We start from the raw sequence: 18621 nt of genomic DNA on the forward strand, positions 1-18621 counted from the left end.
ATAACCCTTTGCTATTGCACATGATGGCACAGTATCGCACCATTCGCCGGAGTAGTTCAGCTTCACTCGAACCGAACCGAACCGACCGCCGAACCGAACCACGTGCCGGATTCTCACGAGTGTCCCACAATAGCCTTTGGCCGGTACGGTTCCTCGAGGTACTTCATCTCCTCGTCGGTCAGGGTCTTCCCGTTGACGGCGACGGCCTCCTCCAGACGGCCGAGATTGCTGAACCCGACGATGGGGATTGTGCCCTTCTGGATGATCCAGGCGAGCGCGACGTGGCTCATTTTCCAGCCGTGTTTGTCGGCGAGTTCCTGGACGCGCTTGATGATGTTGGCGTCCTGTTCGTCGACGCCGCCGAACATGGGGTTGCCCTTCATGCTCTCCTCGCGGGCCGTCGAAGCGGAGCCCAAAGGCCGGGCCAGCAGGCCGCGGTACAGGGGCGCCCAGGGGATCAGGCCGACGCCGGTCTCGTGGCAGAAGGCGTTCATCTCGCGCTCCTCTTCGCGGTAGCAGAGCGAGTAGTGGTTCTGCATGGAGACGAACTTGGTCCAGCCGTGGATCTCGGCGACGTGCTGCATCTGCGCGAATTGGTACGCCCACATTGAACTGGCACCTAGAGTTACCGGGCCGTGGCCCACAAGTCAGACTAAATTCTCTTCATCCCGAACCGTCCTTACAGCTCCACAGAAAATAAGGAAAATAGAGGCTCGAGGGAGAAGAAGGACAGGGGGGAAAATAGGAAATAAGAACAGTGTCCTTACCAATATATCTAACCTTCCCACTCTGCACCAGATCGTGCAGTGCCTTCATCGTCTCCTCGACCGGCACCGTCTTGTCGAATCTGTGAATCTGCAACAGATCCAGATAGGTCGTGCCCAAGCGCTCGAGGCTGGCGTCGACGGCATTGAAAATGGCAGCGCGGCTCAACCCGCCCTGGTTGACGTAGTCCTTGCTGCGCTTGATTTGTTCGGGGTACTTGATGTGCACGACGCCGGGCTCCTCGCCGACCGTGCCAAAGCATTTGGACAGCAGAACCAGCTTGTGCCGAGGGATCTTGTGCTTCTTGATCGTCTCGCCGATCATCTGCTCGGACACGCCGTTCGAGTACACGTTCGCCGTGTCCCAGGTGTTCAGGCCGCGGTCGTACGCGCCCTTGAGGAGTTTGTCCACTTCCGAGGGGTCGTCAATCACCCAGGGTTGCCAATCTTTATGGCCTGTCATACAAAAATGTCAACGGATGTGACTCTCCTGGAAAGGAAAGGAAAGGAAAGGAAAGCCTCAGGTACTCGAGCCCTCCTCGAGCTCAAGAAAAGAAAACAAATAGGGCACAACATAACATACCGAAAGACATGGCGCCCAGGATCGGAATCGACACCCGAAGGCCCGACTTGCCCAGCTGGGCATACGAGACTTTTGTGTTGTCCAGGCTCTCCTGGAGCGATCGTGGGAGGCCGGCGTCACCCATTTTCTTTTCGCCTCTATCGGTATCGAGTACTGTACGGTTATGGAAGTGTGGCCTTTCTGTGTCGGGTACCGGTCACTGGTACTGACGTTAGTACGTACTGTGCTCGTATTTGTAAGCCGTCGTTGAACCCAGCCGTGCCAGCCCCAATTATCAGTAGAACGGTGAAACGGTAAACCCGGCACTTACATCCAAATCAGGAAGGTGTTTTGAGATATGAGATCTTGCTGCGGTGAGTCCCTCCAGGCAAAAAGGGATGTATGTACCTTTAACTTTGAAACGGGAAGAAGAGTCTAATCAAAAACCGACAGGACGGACGGGACGGACAGTCCTGTAGCCTTTTTATACGTCGAGCGTGGTCGAGATATCAAGACAAGGGCCTTCTCTTTGAGGGCATGACCAAAACCCCACCAAGTCAGTGTCACTCAAGCGGCAAACTGCCGGAGCGGTTTCAAACACGCAACACGTCCAGAGCATGATGAGAGGTACAGGGAAAGCCGCCCGTCGTCACCATTGACCGCCTCACGCAACCATCATTCGTGGGAAGGACGGTTGTCGATGCTAGCTTTCCCCGCAGCATGCATGTCTGCCAGTGACACAACCCGGCATCATGAGCGGGCTGCAGGGTATTTGGAGAAGGGGACTTCATGGGTGGATGAAGACACCATAGGGGGGGCGTGGATGATGGAAGAGACAAGCGAATGGATGAAGATGAATCGTGATTCGGTAATAGCGGAGTTTAGTTGCTATAAAATCCATCGACTGGTCAGCGTCTGATGGTGTCTCGAAGAAGATGGACATTGGACCTTGAACCTTGAACCGAAGAAGTGATTTGATCTGTACTGTACACACAGTAGACTCATCTACAGCCAGCCATCAGCCGCTGTACTGCTGGTACTTACTCGAGCACAACTGAGTACAGGCTTGTTGAACAATCTACAAAGTACCCCGTACCCCGTACACACGTCAAAATGTATTCATGTTTACCTACCTAGGCACTGTTGTACAGAAGAATAAACACCCCTTTTATACCAATCCCAACCCGAATCCTTCAATGCTGCTGTACTCGAACAAGTACAATGAAACCCTTGATGCCATCTCATTCATAATCAATCCTTCGTGTCTGGGCACTCACACCACAATGTTGCTGATCCCAGTGCCGGTCCTAGCACTGTCCCACCCTTCCACCTCGTTATCTATGTCCGATCAGATCCATAGCATCCTCGTCTTCCTCATCTCCGTCATCCTCATCTTCCATCATGTTGTCACCACTACTCTCACTGTCGGATTCGGACGCACCCTCGGCCTCCTCATGCTGACGCGGTGAACTCGGTCGGCCCCAGAAATCGAGGTCATCGTCATCTTCAAGCGGTGTAGCTCCTCGCCTAGGCGGCTCAAATGATTCCATCGCTCGCTGGCCGGTACCAAAATAACTTCCAATAACCGGCGACGGGGATCGTGCAGATCGTGCCGTCGGCGAATGCGGCAGTAACCAAGACGATCTGCTAGGAGGAGACTGCGCATCTATCGCCATATCAGTGGGCCGTGGAGGCGTAGCAGCAATCGACCTGGCAACGTCCACCGGCTGTACCAATTGCTCCGTTGGAGTATGGCTTTGACTGGCAGTTATAGCTGCCTCACTGATCCCGGCTTGCTGAGCCCGTTCCTGCTCTTGTACCAGCCTAGGAATTTGTTCAGCGCCCAATAGTTCCAATTGTGTGGTGTTGTATGATTCGCAGATGGCGCACTTCAATCCCAGCCAATGATATTTGGTTATACTGCGGCTGTTGCAGTCATTGCAGAAGATATAGGCTCGGTTGTCTCGGTACTCTTCAGGCATGGGCTGTTCTTCAATGTGTCGGTCCAGCCTCCGAAATTGGCTCTCCATGTTTGCAATGCTTTTCGAGCATATAGGACACTTGTAGCTTGCATTGCACCACTCGGCGAAGCAAGACTCGTGGATACTGTGGCCGCACCGCATAAACGCTACCGGTTTGTTGGAGGTGAACATGTACTCGCCACAAATCGGACAGTCGCATTTCGTACTCCTTTCGATGCATTTGTGGGTGCTTTCGGCCTGGATCGACATGCAAGCCGCACAGGTTTTGCAGTGGAAAAAGTCCTTGCCTAGACCCTGCCCAATTCGGCAGATACCACAATCATCACAATGATAGATTGGCTTGTTCGGATCGTCGCTCCATAACTTGCAGATGGGGCAGAAGTAGCTTGCTGCCTGGACTTGACAGGCTTCGCAGAATTGGCCAACTGGTTGAGGGGTCTTACATAGCATGCAGAGCATATGTTTGGTCTCTCGGCGGGGCAGAATATGATCCTCGGCTTCGTCATGGCATAACCGACAGGTATACCACCTTTGACAAGTATTGCATTGCATCTTGACATTGCGCTTATAGTGGACACACCCCAGATCCGGCTTGGAAGCTTCACCCACCGGATCGAAGTCGTCCTGGACCGTCTCGGCGTCCATTGGCGCGTAGGTGGGTATTAGGTCTTCAGGCGCCACATTGTACAGGATCTCGCGACGACTGATACCGGACATCATGGACATGGGGGAATCGGTACCTCGAGGAACATCCCGTGGTTTACTCGAAGGCAGTATCGGAGACCGAAGAGCCTGGACAGTCTGGTACCGCTCCATCATCAAGGCGTGTACCAACCGCGACTTCTCAGCGGGTGTACCAGGTCCGGCCCATACGGCACTGATCTTGTGTCTGAGAAAGCCCATCCCGTCGTCTTCAGGTAGCGTTCCTGATCCATCTCTTCGCCGGTACCCATTCTCGCCATATTCTTCTCGTCTAGTGTGCGAATCTCCCGGCCTCGGTGAGTCCGTGTGACCAGCTGAAAGTGGATCAGACAGGGAATGAGGTCTTGTGCTGTCTTGGTGGACTCTCGACCTGTACGACAGTTCTTGAGCGGGATTGAGCGACGTCTCGCTACTGGTACGTTGTTCCTCGCGCAGCACGGGGCGGGGAGGCTGCACGGCGTCTAGATCTAGCAGCGGAAACTCTGCTGTAGCCATCTCTTGCCTGGAGGCGTCTGGTGCGGAATCGTCATCCATTGGCTCTAGGGAAGGGGAAGGGATCTGATCGAAAGCGTTCAACTGGTTTGCCCATAATTGTATGGTTCTCGTGATGGACTGCACGGTGGTCTCCTTGTTTTCCGGCTCTGGCTCTTCGAGCGACGGAGGCGGAGAGGTACTCCAGAACCGAGAGGGATTCCAGCGTTGGAAATCAGGAACAGGAGGCAGGAAACCGGGCGAGGGCGAGTCTTCGGCAGTGCTGAGTCGCGAGAATCGCCGTGCTTGGCGAAGGACTGGTTCGACGATGAACGAGGGGAGATAATCACTCATTGAAATCGCTGGGTATGCATACTATGAGAGTGAGGATGGCAGTGCTTGTCGCGTGAGTTGTTCTCGAATGAAGACAGTAATAAGCGGCTGAGGGATGTGGACAAGACAAGGCAGGGAACAGCACATGGGGAAAGGGAGAGTAGGAAAGGCGCGGGCTGACGTCGTTACTCTAGAGTCTACGGTGTACGGAGTACCTAACTGCGTGTTACTGTCACCCAGAATGTGGTACTCCGTACTCGTACTGTTCAGGACAGACACGCCGCTTCGTACATGTGAGTACAGTACTCGTAGTACTCCATAATGCATGTGAAATCAGCCGGAGTCCCCAGCGCCACGACTTTCCACATATCTATCCATCTCATCTATTCCTCAGCAAGGCTGTTATTTGAGTCGGCGGCAACGCCAGACAATGGAGCATAGATAATACAAAGGCGGATGATACGTTTTTAGGTATATCATGGGGATTGAAGGCTTGGTTGACAGTGGCTTGGATTTGGCAATCCACAGCCTCGTAGCCACCTGCACGGTAGCAATACATTTTCAACCCGATAAACAATCAATTACCGAGTACTGTCTATATTACACTCTCGTAGCTTCTGATCAGAATACCAATTCCAGCACCAACCACGCCACCTGACGCACTCTCGTCCAAACAACTTAGTAGCTCCAGCCAACTGCCGCACTTCTCGACTCTCAGTTCATCTAGCTTGGCGACAATATACTGAGCGCACGATTCGGAAACCCACAAAGGGAGAGTCAATCCAAATGACAAAAACTCTTCCCACCAGCGTGTCGATAACGCTGGTGGGAAGAGAAACCCCGGGAGGGGTTTTTTCCCATTCGATGCAATCCGGGTTCGCAGGATCTGCATTGTCGCATATTTCGATGGGAGGATGCAAGCCGGGTTCGCAGACTCTGCACTGTCGAATATCTCGGTGGAAGTTGACTCGACGCGGATTTGAACCTGTGATTTCTCCTGCTCGCCTAGCAACAGGCCGCCTTCCACATTGGACCATCTGGTTTGACCTGAACCCGCTGCTAGGGGTCTTTGTGTTGAGAGCACTTTCTGGCGAATTCAATTATATTCTTCCAATTTTCGCAAGTATCGTCACATGGCACGTTCCTCAGATATAGTATAGCCGGGGTCCTCAGGCGACTGCAGCCATACATCGCATGGCACGGTCCTCAGATATTGTAAGCCAGGGTCCTCACGAGACTGCGGCCCAATGCATCACATGCCTTGTCATTTTGGCCTGCGTTCGTGGTCATTTCGCCTTCTTCTTGACATCATTGTTGGCATTGATGTACATTCAGTCGCAGCTTGCTTGGCTTTTGATATGTTCTCACCACGCCTGACGCAGGTCTTAGCCTTCCATCGTCTCGCGCTATTGCCTCTCAACATGGCTTTCCTTGCCCGACCCTGTAGGGATGCCAGCTGATCTGTCTCAAGGCATATCACTCATGGTCTTCTTTCGCCGTGGCTTCTAGCTCCCGAAGTGCCTCCTCTATCTCTGATGGTTCAGTGATCGACCAGACACCACCTCCCTTGGTGGACGATCGACCGACCTCTTTCGAAACGAGGTTACGTCCAACCTTCCCTGGACCAACACCTAGCCATCGACGCGTTCCAGCCTGTTTATCCAGGTACTTGATTGAGTCCCACCACAATATTGTACCGACGGCTTGCTGGGAAAGGTTCTGGATCAAGTCGTCCTTGGATTGGAACGGGCGAGCTGTTACATTGCTGATACACGGACAGCGTCCGGGAAAGGTTACTTTGTCCGGAGTCAAGGCCTTCTTCATGAACTCATACGCAGGCATCATTATAGGACTGTGAAATGCTGATCGAGATTTCAGTTCTACCGCGCGAGGGTCGTGTCCACCGAATTCTCGGATATGGACGAGGAGATTCCGGATGCGCTGAAAGCTCCCGCTGAGGACTATTTGGTTCTTGGAATTGATATTGGCAATGGACACCTGTTGGATCGCAGGAAGAGCGCTGGAGTCGTCTTTGGTGCCTTCAGTCCCATGGCTCAAGAATTCTCTGACACTTGCTACCAGAGAATCCATTTGGCCAGGCTCGCAGACCAATGCGATCATGCCGAAGTCTTCACCGGATTCTTCTTTGGCTTTTCGTGTGCATTCACCCATGACATCTCCTCTCCTTCGGACGAGATCGAGTGCATACTCGTATTCCAGGTTACCGGCTGCGACAAGTGCTGCATACTCTCCCAAGCTGTGGCCCAAGGTGACGTCGATCAGTTTGTCCGTGTTGAAGCCAAAGTCCTTTTCGAGGACTCTCAGGATCATGATGGAGGAGGCCATTATGGCCGGCTGCGCATTCTCCGTCCTGTCAAGATCGATTATCGGTCCTTCATCGATGAGGGTTGAAAGCTTGCATTTGAGTATCTCATCCATCTCTTCCAGGAATGGTTTACATGTTTGGGGAAATGCTTCGATCCATGGCCTTGTCATGCCTTTTCTCTGAACTCCGTGACCGGGAAAGAAGAGGGCGGTACGAAGAGTGGGCTCTGAGGAGGTGGCATACGTTCTCGAGGACCGAGCGAGGCATTCCCGGAGGCCGCAAATGGCCCTATGTGGAAGCCTGTACATGGTGGAGCTGACAATGAAACCGATGAGAATACTCGTTGGCAATGAGGACGATGCTACAGCATCATTATGACCCGAAGGTTGTCTCGAGCGGGAACACAAGGCATGCGGATGCTCTCAATGATATGGACGACTGGGTACTGTAGAGAAGGATGAATGATGTGGAAGCTCGATTGATTTCCATGCATCCGATATGGAACAGAAAGCGTGGGGAGTGGGAGCTTCATGCGGAGACGGTGGTCGTCAAATGTCGGGACGAAGTCAGCCGAAAGTGGCTCCTGCCGCTTTTATCTCGCCGCAAGTCATACTATCCCATTCGGGCGCCAATGACCCTTGAAACTCTTGCTTCCTACTCCTTGGAAAGCGTTGCAAAGAAGGTCATGGTAAGGACCGCCGCTGGGAAGATCTGTCCACCCCTGTTGTGTCCAAATAGCCCACTTCATGAATGGGCGTGAGAGATCTGGTTCATAGCATACAATATGTCCCGACTTTACACAAATGCCCCCAGAGACATCCACCAGGCTGGTGATCATACGGCGTCATTCCTTTGCTTTTCCAAGGTTGGTACATCTATTCCAGTCTCACCTTGATTTTCAGCAGGTCCGCAGCGTTCTTGTATGCTATGCTTTCCAGCACATCATCAGCTACTATATCTTGCGACTTCAATTCCTTGAGAAACGCCAGGCCAGCCTCGTTACTGCCAAACGGGTAGTCGACGCTATAAATGATCCGATCATGTTTGCATTGCTTCAAGACCATCGCCATTGGCGCCAGGTAGAACATGCCAGAGGTCGTCACCCAGACATTCTCGTCCCAGAGCTGACGTAAATGCCTTTCAAGCTTGACGCCTAATTGCGGCCACAAGCGTGAGGAAATGCTCTCTACTCGGTCCAGCATGAAAGGTAGCATTTCTCCAAGGTGCCCCAACATCAGCTGGAGTTTGGGATAACGGTCGAATAGTCCGGCAGCAAACAAGCGGAGGAAATGTACCGCCCGTCTCGTTGTGCCAGCCCCAGACGTACTGACTCAACGTCTCTGCCACAGAAGTCGGGTAGTTGCCGTCGTACAGAAGAGGCTTGGTGTGCTCGTTGGCAGAGGGGTGGAGATAGACCAGCACATCAAGCTCCTCAGCTGCTTGAAACACGGGCCAGTAATATGAGTCGTCGTAGAATCTCCCTTCACAGTTGCTGTCGATCAGAGTTCCGACGAAGCCTAGGTCCTGTACACATCGGCGTAACTCACTACTTGCGGCTTCTGGATCGGCCATCGGAAGTGTCGCGAACCCGGCGAAACGACCAGGCTTCTCGCGGATCAGGCCATAAAGCTCGTCGTTCACCTTGATGCAGGTTGCAAGGTCCAAAGCGAGAGTATTGGGTGCATGACTGACGACTTGTACAGTAACGCCGTTCTCATTCATTGACTGGAATCGCTTCTCTCGAAAGTCCATAAGACTCGGGGTGAGCTTGCCTATGAGACCGCTTTCGCCATATGGGTCCGGGGCACCCTTGGCAGCATAGAAGTCCCTGACAGATTGGGAGAGCCAGTGCTCCTCAACCGTGATGGTTGGGTATGGGAAGGCCATGAAAGTCTCCGTGATCGAGACTGGTCCACTGCTTCTTGAACTGGATGGATACTATGGGTAAGTTGAGTGCGAAGTAAGTTCAATGAAACAACTGAGTGTCGTTTCCCTGCTCGAGACCTCTCTGCCAATACCGAGACCTGTCGAGTGCTGGCCACAAGGAAGTATTGTACCGCCTTGTTGTGAGAATCCAAGTGCCACGCTGTAGAACATTTCAGTCAGAGGCTCGAGGAACAAAGCTGGATTATTATATGCTCTTCTCTTACTTCGCAAGCAAGGGTCGGATATCATTGTTACAGAGTCTGGTGGAGTGAAAGGCGGCATTAGTGTCGAATCTCTAAAATCCGGAATGACCGAAGAGCCCATCAGAGTCTCACCAGCATATCCTGATATACAACACCCAGCACAAGCTTCTGCCTAAACTACTTTGTTCTTGCTTAATTGCTTGGGTTCCGGACTTGATAGTTCCACGCGGTTCTCAACAGACGAGGATACATCGCCAGGACCTGTCCGCCCAATTGCTGGCGATCCTCATCCTGATACATGCTCCAAGGGCATACTGCTAGGATGAATGTTGACGGATTTAACGTGTATAACACCCGACACAACAGCGAAATGACGGCCTGAGCATGGCTTGATGCACAATGATAGGCTTTTGCCATGCATCATGGTGGGTACGGGTTTCGAATTTAGGCAGCAGTGACCGGCTGCCGCCAAATGAGAGGTACCGGTCGAGGGACGTGTTAGGCATCGAGTATGCGACGAGCTTGGGAGACTCAGTGAGTGACGCGGCTGAATCTTGGTGAAGATAAGATGTTGATCCCCGTCAATCAAGGCGATAGCACCTAGAGGTCTTCCGCAGGTGTAGTACACTGCTGTTATGTGGCGCAGGCGAAGCTTTGAGGAGACTCTGTACGCGGAGGCACCTGGGTATGTATGAAGACTCAGGGCCGCAATCATTTGTCCAGCACCGTCGCCACCTGATTCGGCCATCCCTTCGCCAATTTTGAGGGCCGGAGGGGGAACAGACCTCAGAGACTGTTATACCTTCGACCGCTATGCATCACTCCTGACCTTATGCTTCTGCTTGCGCAGCCTGGCATGTCGATCCGGAAAGTAATACATTACTCTTCAATAGTTCACACCCGCGGCCTAGAAAATGTCGACGGAGCCTCCTCTTTCTTCCTCTTCTCCTTTCCCTTTGCAATCTTCTCCCACTCCTCCCACTCCTTCGCAATCTCGCCCAGAACCGTAGCCATTGCCGAAGCCGACGCCATCAGCCCATGACCCTCTGAATCCAAAACCCTCAACTCGCAACGCTTCATCACACTCTGCAACCAGCGCACATTATCGAGCGGAACTCTTGTATCCTTGGCGCCATGATGAATCACCACGGATCTCGTGACTTCAGGGTATCTGAATCCAATCGGCTTCCTTCGCTCGAGACAGACAACTAAATCAATGGCCGGATTTGCATTATGCGTGGCAAGAGCCCAGATACGATGCGTGAGAGTCTGATTATACAACGTCTGACGAGCCTCTGGAGTCAAGCGGGGTGAAAATGGCGTGGGATTTGGGCTTTGCACTTTTGACGAGGATTGGGTTTGTCGACGAGAATGTGGGCGCGGCGAGGCGTTATGTCCGGCTGCAAGGTCTTGGGACTCGTTGTTGGCTTGGTAACACGACACGCTCCTGACTCTACCCGGGTTCGCCGTCTGAGGTCTCCCTGCCTCCATGTCTGGCAAGGGGTTAATGAAAGGATTTTCCATGTCATCGAGAGCATAATCCCAAGATGCCTCGATATTTTCAAATCCCTTGTTCTTCCTGGCCTTGAGAGGCTTTGTGTCAACAGACGCACTTGTCGCGGTCAAAAACCGAGAGTTCGCCACTTTCAATATTTGTGCCGGCAGAACGCTAAGGATCTTGTGTGAGAAGGGCAAGTTGGCAATCGGCTGAGAATCCGGTCCCAGTGCTGCTCCTTTGGGCATCTGCGACGGTGGAATCCACGGTGCCAAGAGATGTATTCGTCCTCGTACATATTGAGGCATCTTCAAGGCAGCAGCGAGAGCATAAATAGCACCAGCCGAATGCGCAAGGAGAGAAAATCTGGTGATGCCCAAAGAACTGCAAATGACAGCCACATCGTCGACCCAATTCAGGGGCGTACAAGACGCCTCCGGGACAGCCGAGCTTTCACCAACACCCGGCCGATCTGGTGTGATCAATCGTAGCCTCAACGTCCTTGCAAGCTCGTCATAGAAGGCTGTCAGGTAGCGCGTGAGTCCCATCCCGACGCAGCACAAGACCACGAATCCATGGGGATCTCCAACTTCCGAAAATGCGATCGTCCGGCCTGTGCGTGGGTGTCTGATCTTCTGTGTAAACCGAGGCGCCCCAAGGAACGTGTCCACTTCATCTGAGATCGACCTGAGCTCTGCCAATGGGGGTTCTTGTTTGACGGCACCATTCGTGGAGTTGCGCTTTGTCTGAGTAGCCGGACTCCGATACGTGCTGTTCACTCTGGACGGAGCGGCACTATTTGGACTGGAGGCTGCGGGTGATGTGCCCTTGTATGGGGTGAGCATTTCGCCATTAGGGCCAGCAGGGACTAATGCTGGCATATTAGCGAGATCGGATGCGTTGACAGTGGCTGATAACGCAAGGGGACTTTCCACTTCTGGCGACTCGACCACGACCTCAGTAACAGAGAGCCTCGAACTCTGATATGAACTGGTTCGTTGAGACGACATTTTGGGCGCAGCAATTGTGTGTCTTTTGGCGGCTCGTTCAGACTTTCGAGCCTCATTCCGCCATTCCTTCTGGCGCTTTTCTCGAGCTTCTTGTAGTTCGCGAATTCTCCTGACCGTGGAATTATCGCCGTCGATCAACTCCGAATCAATGTTGAGCTCCTTCAGATTCCGGACAGGCGATGAGATACGATTGGAATCATGTGTCGTCTCCGACAGTCCCGTGACACTGCGTCTGAGAGATGACCGGCGGGAAGGAATCAAATGGTTACCCAGGTCACCTCTACTGAAGCGATTCAGTGTGCTCACAGGCGGACTCTCGCCGTTCAAAGGATCTTGTTGCATCGCACCTGGAGAGTACCCATCTATTGAGGATGATCGTTTGGGGAATCTGTTCTCCTTCTCATGCTCCATACTGTAGAGCGACTCGGTCTTTTTTCGCCTGCCCGATGACGAGATCCGCATCGGAGGAATTGGCCTCGTTGTAGCATTGTCTCGAATTGATTCGGCGGTCGGCCTTCGCCGTAGGGCACTCATGCCGCTGATTATAGAAAACGTTGAGCTAGCGCTCGAGCCATGCCGTCTCTCGATGCTGGGAACTCCCACGGACTCGGTCTCTGCGAGCGACTTGAGACTCTGGGATGAGGTTCGAGGACCCAAACCTGATTGAGTCATGTTGAGCGAGTAGAGCCTCGACTTGCTTGATCTTTTTGATAATGGTGGCGGTCTCCTCGCGTAACGAATTACTGGCGCGGCTGCGACTTCTCCATCACTGCGATCGTCCGCAATGGGGTCGTTCAGGTTGCGGTCTAGCTCATCAGCATCTTGTACGGGAGGTGACGCAGGAGGATCGTAGTCGTCTTCAAAACGGTGTATGTCCTGCTTCTCTTCTTGCGCTGGAGCACCGGGTATTGCGCTTAAGGAGTCGATCAGCGAAGAGATGACATGTACTGATTGCGGCGAGCGTAGAGGATCATTGGGTAGGTGCGAGGTTTGGGACAGGTCGAGGGTTTGGGAACGAACGACGGGATCGATTTTCAGAGCGCTGTCGTGAGGATTCTGGACAGACGCAATGCTGTTCACATCCATGCCTTGCGTCGGATGCTGGGTGCAAGGAGCGCATACGCAGTTGAGCGACGACCGAAGCGCTGGACAGGGGAGTAACAGTCGGCTGAGCCAATCGGAAAGGAGACTCGGGAAATTTGCTGATGGGATTGTCTCTGGCCAATGGTGGCCACAGGGCGGTAGGATCAAATATTAAGTGGTGATGGTGGCTGCAGTAGACATGTTGGCCATGGATTGAGGCCTTGTCGGTCGCCACGGAATATGCAGTCAATGAAAACGGCATTGCAATCGAAGCGTCAGCGGAACGTTTGTGAAATGCGACAGCGACATGATTGGGGGAGAACTGAGTTTCATGCAAGATGCTACTCGGTCAGAAAGGACCTCAGAGGATATGATCGACCGGGTTTGCAGAAAGTGGAATGGTCTGAGTACCAGTCACTCGTCTTCAACTTGTGGATGATGTTTGTAAGTGAAGCTTTTGTCTATGCAGGAGCAGCCATGCCGCCTCAAAAGGGGAACTGGGTGGACACCACAATTTGCGGGAAACGAATCAACGCAGGCTCGTTTCGAGTAAATCCTCCGATCACTCTTAGCGGCATACCTGGTACTGTGGTAGAGGTTCGCCGGTCCTGTTTTGTATGGTAATGCCGGGCAAGAGTCAAGCGTAGGTGAATATCGAAGCCACTCGACGGAGCATAAGATCAGAATGTAGAGGCATCAAAAGCACAAGTATCAGTGACCGAAAAGAAGTTTCTTGCCTTCTTCAGACCCTGAGGTCAGACCCTACCTCCTTCTAATAGTCTAGAAATAGTGTAGTATGTATGCGTGATCATCTCGCATACCTCGTCGTCTCCATGCCCAAAACCATGCAATATGAAGACACTGCCTTCGAGTTCTCTGGATAGTCATCACTCGGTACGCCACGCTGAAGACCAACCAATCCGTTGCCTAACTTTTTCTGCCCGCGCCCAAAAGCAATGCTCGAAGCCAATTACACTCCTGCACATTGAAAAAGACCACTCCAAGTGCTCTATCTATGTCTCGCTGAATGACGTTCGTGAGTCGTAATATGCTGAAATGAGAGGTGTGATGTAGCCAGCCCAATTCTCTTTCCTATACAGTGACGGCCTGTCCCATCCGCAGCTTCTCCCGCTCTTCAGCAAACAGTCTCCGCGACATCTGAAGGACCATTTCGAAACCTTCTCGTCCCCGAGCCGCATTCTCTCGGAACCTTTCCACGCTCGCCTCTTCGATCTTTGTGCGTATCTTTTGCCAACCGCCACAAAGCGCAATGATTTTAGCTTCTTGTCTGAAGTCCGTTTTGCCCTTGTTGTCGTTCGAGGATGATTGGTACACCACTGTCTCCCGGCACTGCAGCAGATTCGACCAGGTCATGTTCGTACTGCACATGGTGACTTTCTTCGACGTAGGATCCACGTAAGATACCTCGTAGACGTGGCTTGTGGTCTCGCCGCCTAGGATGGTCAGAATCCATTGCGGTGCATTTTGTCTGCACGTTATGAGACGTTCTGTGCGAAGGATCCCGGTCGAAGAATCGACGTGGCGGGAGATGGTGTCAACGGCCAACACATGCGAGGCCTTGTCGTTCCATGGGCAGTATTTCCGCCAATTGTTTGTGCTGACTTCTTCCCATGAGTAATCAAAGGTGTACGTTGATGAGAAAATCTTCATTGTGAAGGGAGATGGAGAAGAGGAGGTTTGAGGAAGTGCGTGAGCTGGATTGAGGTGATCTCTATCGGAGTCGATGTTTCGTGTCTACTCGTCCGGATGATGATACACAGAGAGCAACTGGTGACTCTCGTCTATGACAATCTTAAGGAAACCGCAATTCACAAAAAAGAAGGTCGGATCGATGGAATCCAGGCGTGAAGGAGAGGTTTGATGTGTGGGCGTGGAAGAGAAAAAGTTCAGAAGTCTGAAGCAGAATCGGCCTTTCTTTTTCTTTCGAAGATGTGGACGGAGCAGGTCGGAACTCTAAGCATTCCTGGAGCATCGATTGGCTCGGTTGTTTCTCCATTCGGGTCGGCTTCTTTGTTTTTCCAGGGAGTGGCGGCGAGGCGGACCAGCCTATCGCTCTCATTCGACTCTTCCTTCTTATGCCTCATCATTGCCTGCGCCCATTCGCCCGATATCGCGAATCTCCAAGGTCTCTTCACTACGTCGTAGTACTCCAACAAATGTCAGCCAGACTATGACATAGCCACCTGCGAATTCCTCGCTCAGTAAATCCCGCTTTTCCACAATGTCGGAATATTGGAAGTCCACGGTAAGTCTCTCACCAAAACAACGGTATCCTGTAGTCAACAAGGTAGCGTATACTGATGTCCAGTTCTAGCCCAAATACTGGTGCAAACACTGCAGCGTCTATGTCAAAGACACGCCATTCGAGCGCAAACAGCATGAGATCACGGCAAAGCACGAGAACAATCTCAAACGATTTCTTCGCGATATCCAGAACAGCCATGAAAAAGGCGAGCGGGATAGAGAGCGAGCCAGGTCAGAGGTCGAGAGGTTGAGCAGGATAGGCGGGCCTGGCGCACAGCAATCATCGTCTGCCACTGCCGATGCAGCCTCAAAATCTACGACCACTCCTACAGCACGCAAGCCCACGGCGGCTCCTCTGACGCAAGCAGATCAGAAGAGGCAATGGGCGCAATTGGCCGAGATGGGAATCACAGTACCAGAACAATTTCGGTCGGAGATGGCCATGGCTGGAGATTGGAAAGTAGTGTCACGGAGGATGGCTGACGAGCCAACGCCTGAAGATCCTCTCAGCATCGGAATCAAGAAGCGTAAATTTGAGGGCCAGGAAGAAGAGGAGGAAGCCGGAGAGACAGTGGCTCGGCGTGGCTGGGGAACGACAACCAGGAGGTATCCTGGTAAAGAGACTGCAGATTTGGATGATCTGTTGTCTGGAACTGTTTCTTTGAAGAAAGAGAAACCTGCTTCGTCGTTGAAGGAAGAAACCAAGGAGACAGACAGCAGCTCTGTCAAGCAAGAGTACAACCCGACAGACGACCAGAATCAAGACAGGGACTTAAATCCACCTCCAATCAAAGATGACGGACGGGACGAGACCGACCCAAAAGCCGAGAGTTTCCTGGTGAAGAACGAGAGTCAGGATGATCAGTTACGCAGTGCTTTGGACAAGATCCCAGACGAGACACCGATCCCTGTTTTCAAGAAGAAGCGCAAAGCTAAAGCGTCCTGAAACACCCAACGTCATCTTCGTGCCGAAGTTTTGTGTCTCGACCAGCACAAGCGAACCGAGCAACCCAGATAAGCGAGATCATGAGGAAACAGGCGTCGAGAACTCCTTCCAAAACGATACTTCCCTCTGGTCTCAAGTTAAACCCACGCGGCGGTCGAAACTATATGTTGAGACGACTGATCGATTGAGCGACCCGGTTGTCGCACGGGATGGTGGCCACGTGCAGGTACCACTGCGCCCGCTGTACGACGCTACTGACAGGTCCATCCTCGTTTGAAAGATATATGCGGAGTCCTGTTGTCGCGATCTGTCCTGTACCATAGTACAAGGACCGGGGCGTGTCCGATGTAACGAATGTCGAGTTCGCGTCTGGCCGAATGCATCAGGAGATGCGAAGCTGGCTCATTGTGTAACCAAATCGCCGGAGGTTATGCTTCTCAGGATGATGTAGGCTGCAATAATGCCTACCTCGCCTACTGGTAGCCTCCGGGGTAATATCCAGGGTAGGTGCGATCAGGAAATTGAGCAAGCCGAGTCCTTGGGCAAAAAAACTTTCGAGTTCATGGCCTGTCGCACGTGAGAGACTCCTGCCGCGTAGGACAGACGAGTACTCCGTACTCACCTCAACATTATTCCTCCCTGGCCCTAAAGGCAATCGCTCTTCCGTTTCGCAATATGATATTGTGGTACGGGAGAGAGAACTTCCAGGCATCAAGCCAATGGGAGACATGACAGTTTGCGTGGAGCCGTATCGACTACGAGGCGTATTGCCCAGGCCTTATCCTAGTCTTCGGCTAATACACGATTATGCAGCTACTCTTGGAAGTCTCCTAGCCAAAGCTCATGCGCCCAGCCGCCAGACAGGATAAGCGGTACAAGTCAATCCACGCCCTGAGGGACTCGGTCGCCTCTGGAGTCTGCATCTGCCTCTTCCTTTGGTGGATATCCGGAGATGGAGAAGGGTTTTGTTCGGAGAATTGCTGCTGAGCCCCAACCACAGATTCCCCTGACAGGTCAATCATCCGTTGGGTAGCGCTTTGCTTCCACCAGCTATCCAGTATCCACCGCTATGCTTCAGTGTCCGGGTTTTTTCGTAGAAATTCTGGGCTGGCTGCATGAGACCACCGGAGGTATTGGCTGTGGAATGGAGAACAATTGCCTAGCGTACATGACCCCTGCCTGATTGTCCGGCTTTGTCAATCGGTTGTTGTCTCAGGGTACAATTTCTTGCATTCTTGGTATTGAACAAGCGGCCTCATGTGACACAAAAGGCTTCTACGAGGGGTGAGGGTGGTGACAAATGGTACTCGGTACCTGGTCGGGTTGCGGATCAGCTGCAGGCCAGTCATGCATGGTGGCTGGGGCGATCATGACGGATGGGAGAGCTCATGGTGTATATTCGAAAGGTAGAACTAGATGAAGGACGCGAAGAAAGAGGCGTCCTCGGAACGAGAGAAGCTGGTCTCGCTTCGAAGCCTACATAAGCTCGAGCTTCGGATTGGTCTTGTCTCGGAGATTTTTTCTATAGACTGGTAACTGCATTATTGGTGGTGAAGCTGCAAAAAGTGTTTGGACGGGCCCGGTTCTTTTCGTCTTTCGAACAAGTGTTTCAGTTGGGTAGCGTGACAAGGATCGTGGTGATCAAACGGTCGCTTCAGAGCCCATCACCTACCAATTTGTCCATCTTCCTCTCCAACCTCTCCAACCTCTCCAATAGTGTCGAGGGCGGACACTGATAGGCAAGTGGTGGCGCGGTATTACGGGGAACCAGGGAAGAATAGGCTAGCTGTGGGAAGCTAGCGACGACGAGGTAGGAGCAAATTGGGTAACGCAGGAGAGGTTGTCCTCACCGTTCTGGAGACTCGATAGGGATGGACGAGTCCAAAGCTGACATGGTGGCATCAGGGAGGATACGACTTCGGCGAACGCAAAGTGGATTGGGCCATAACAAGAGAAGAGAGGAGGTGGATTCTTTCCGCGAACCACTCCCGTCGTCGAGTTGACTGATACGACTCCGTATCTCGAAAGTCAGCTAGCAGGGTTCTAGAGCCACTTGGCAACGGTCAAGCAGCACTGTGACAGGAATTCAATTGCTGATTTGGAAAGAGAACAGAGGAAAGTGACTGACCAGGGGGTCTGGAGGAAAAAGGTGTAGGGGGAGGGAAGAGGGATACGGGAAGTCTCCAACAAGGTACGTGTTCGCTGGATTTCTCTACTTTTTGGTGTCTGATTTTCTGCTTCCTATCCGTACCTTGGGGATTGTTTGCGTACGCTGTGATGGACTACGTAAACCATGTACCGGCCACTGTGTTGTTGCCTTGCCTTGGAACTTGCATGATCTGGATCGATTTCTCCCCGGCTTTGTGAACGGAGGGACGCACTTGCTCCGTTCATGTGATGTACCGTGACGCCCAGTATCGGTGTTTCTCTAATTTCTCTCTTTTTGTCTTTTGTCTTTGCGTCGTTGGATTGTTACTCTGTGTAGCTAGCAGCCCCGATGCACCGTCAAATGCACCAGACCTAGGATGGGAGCGCTAGGAGCTGGCGATGCAC

General features: G+C 52.5%; 7 protein-coding genes across 7 annotated transcripts; 1 reads left to right on the forward strand and 6 right to left on the reverse strand.

The window, feature by feature from the left end:
- Positions 1 to 113: 113 nt before the first annotated feature.
- On the reverse strand, positions 114 to 1471 carry PV05_07990 (uncharacterized protein; the record flags this gene model as incomplete). The annotated part of the gene is made up of 3 exons (XM_013457478.1): positions 114 to 619; positions 768 to 1220; positions 1348 to 1471. The coding sequence occupies 3 exons, from the start codon at positions 1469 to 1471 to the stop codon at positions 114 to 116; spliced, it is 1083 nt and encodes a 360-aa protein (XP_013312932.1).
- An 860-nt stretch (positions 1472 to 2331) lies between these two features.
- Positions 2332 to 4953, reverse strand: PV05_07991 (uncharacterized protein). Its single transcript, XM_013457479.1, has one exon. The coding sequence runs from the start codon at positions 4833 to 4835 to the stop codon at positions 2661 to 2663; it is 2175 nt and encodes a 724-aa protein (XP_013312933.1). The 5' UTR covers positions 4836 to 4953; the 3' UTR covers positions 2332 to 2660.
- Positions 4954 to 5294: 341 nt separating this feature from the next.
- PV05_07992 (uncharacterized protein) lies at positions 5295 to 7652 on the reverse strand. Its single transcript, XM_013457480.1, has one exon. The coding sequence runs from the start codon at positions 7446 to 7448 to the stop codon at positions 6291 to 6293; it is 1158 nt and encodes a 385-aa protein (XP_013312934.1). The 5' UTR covers positions 7449 to 7652; the 3' UTR covers positions 5295 to 6290.
- A 363-nt stretch (positions 7653 to 8015) lies between these two features.
- PV05_07993 (uncharacterized protein) lies at positions 8016 to 9027 on the reverse strand (the record flags this gene model as incomplete). Its single annotated transcript, XM_013457481.1, has 2 exons — positions 8016 to 8466; positions 8513 to 9027. 2 exons carry the CDS (start codon positions 9025 to 9027, stop codon positions 8016 to 8018), a joined length of 966 nt encoding a protein of 321 aa, XP_013312935.1.
- A 115-nt stretch (positions 9028 to 9142) lies between these two features.
- PV05_07994 (uncharacterized protein) lies at positions 9143 to 13271 on the reverse strand. The gene has a single exon (XM_013457482.1). It carries the CDS (start codon positions 12858 to 12860, stop codon positions 10164 to 10166), a length of 2697 nt encoding a protein of 898 aa, XP_013312936.1. The 5' UTR covers positions 12861 to 13271; the 3' UTR covers positions 9143 to 10163.
- Positions 13272 to 13566: 295 nt separating this feature from the next.
- PV05_07995 (uncharacterized protein) lies at positions 13567 to 14898 on the reverse strand. The gene has a single exon (XM_013457483.1). It carries the CDS (start codon positions 14526 to 14528, stop codon positions 13950 to 13952), a length of 579 nt encoding a protein of 192 aa, XP_013312937.1. The 5' UTR covers positions 14529 to 14898; the 3' UTR covers positions 13567 to 13949.
- A 58-nt stretch (positions 14899 to 14956) lies between these two features.
- On the forward strand, positions 14957 to 17628 carry PV05_07996 (uncharacterized protein). Its single transcript, XM_013457484.1, has 2 exons — positions 14957 to 15123; positions 15193 to 17628. Exons 1-2 carry the CDS (start codon positions 15100 to 15102, stop codon positions 16066 to 16068), a joined length of 900 nt encoding a protein of 299 aa, XP_013312938.1. The 5' UTR covers positions 14957 to 15099; the 3' UTR covers positions 16069 to 17628.
- Positions 17629 to 18621: the final 993 nt, after the last annotated feature.

This window comes from Exophiala xenobiotica (assembly GCF_000835505.1).
Source record: "Exophiala xenobiotica strain CBS 118157 unplaced genomic scaffold supercont1.5, whole genome shotgun sequence".
Lineage (NCBI taxonomy): Eukaryota > Fungi > Ascomycota > Eurotiomycetes > Chaetothyriales > Herpotrichiellaceae > Exophiala > Exophiala xenobiotica.

What these genes read in the sequence shown, in the direction of transcription:
- PV05_07991 (XM_013457479.1), bottom strand. Translation starts at nt 4,835, where the DNA reads ATGAGTGATTATCTCCCCTCGTTCATCGTCGAACCAGTCCTTCGCCAA.
- PV05_07992 (XM_013457480.1), bottom strand. Translation starts at nt 7,448, where the DNA reads ATGTACAGGCTTCCACATAGGGCCATTTGCGGCCTCCGGGAATGCCTC.
- PV05_07994 (XM_013457482.1), bottom strand. Translation starts at nt 12,860, where the DNA reads ATGGATGTGAACAGCATTGCGTCTGTCCAGAATCCTCACGACAGCGCT.
- PV05_07995 (XM_013457483.1), bottom strand. Translation starts at nt 14,528, where the DNA reads ATGAAGATTTTCTCATCAACGTACACCTTTGATTACTCATGGGAAGAA.
- PV05_07996 (XM_013457484.1), top strand. Translation starts at nt 15,100, where the DNA reads ATGTCGGAATATTGGAAGTCCACG. An exon ending in CGGAATATTGGAAGTCCACG is followed by an intron (nt 15,124 to 15,192) that starts GTAAGTCTCTCA and finishes GTCCAGTTCTAG; the next exon opens with CCCAAATACTGGTGCAAACA.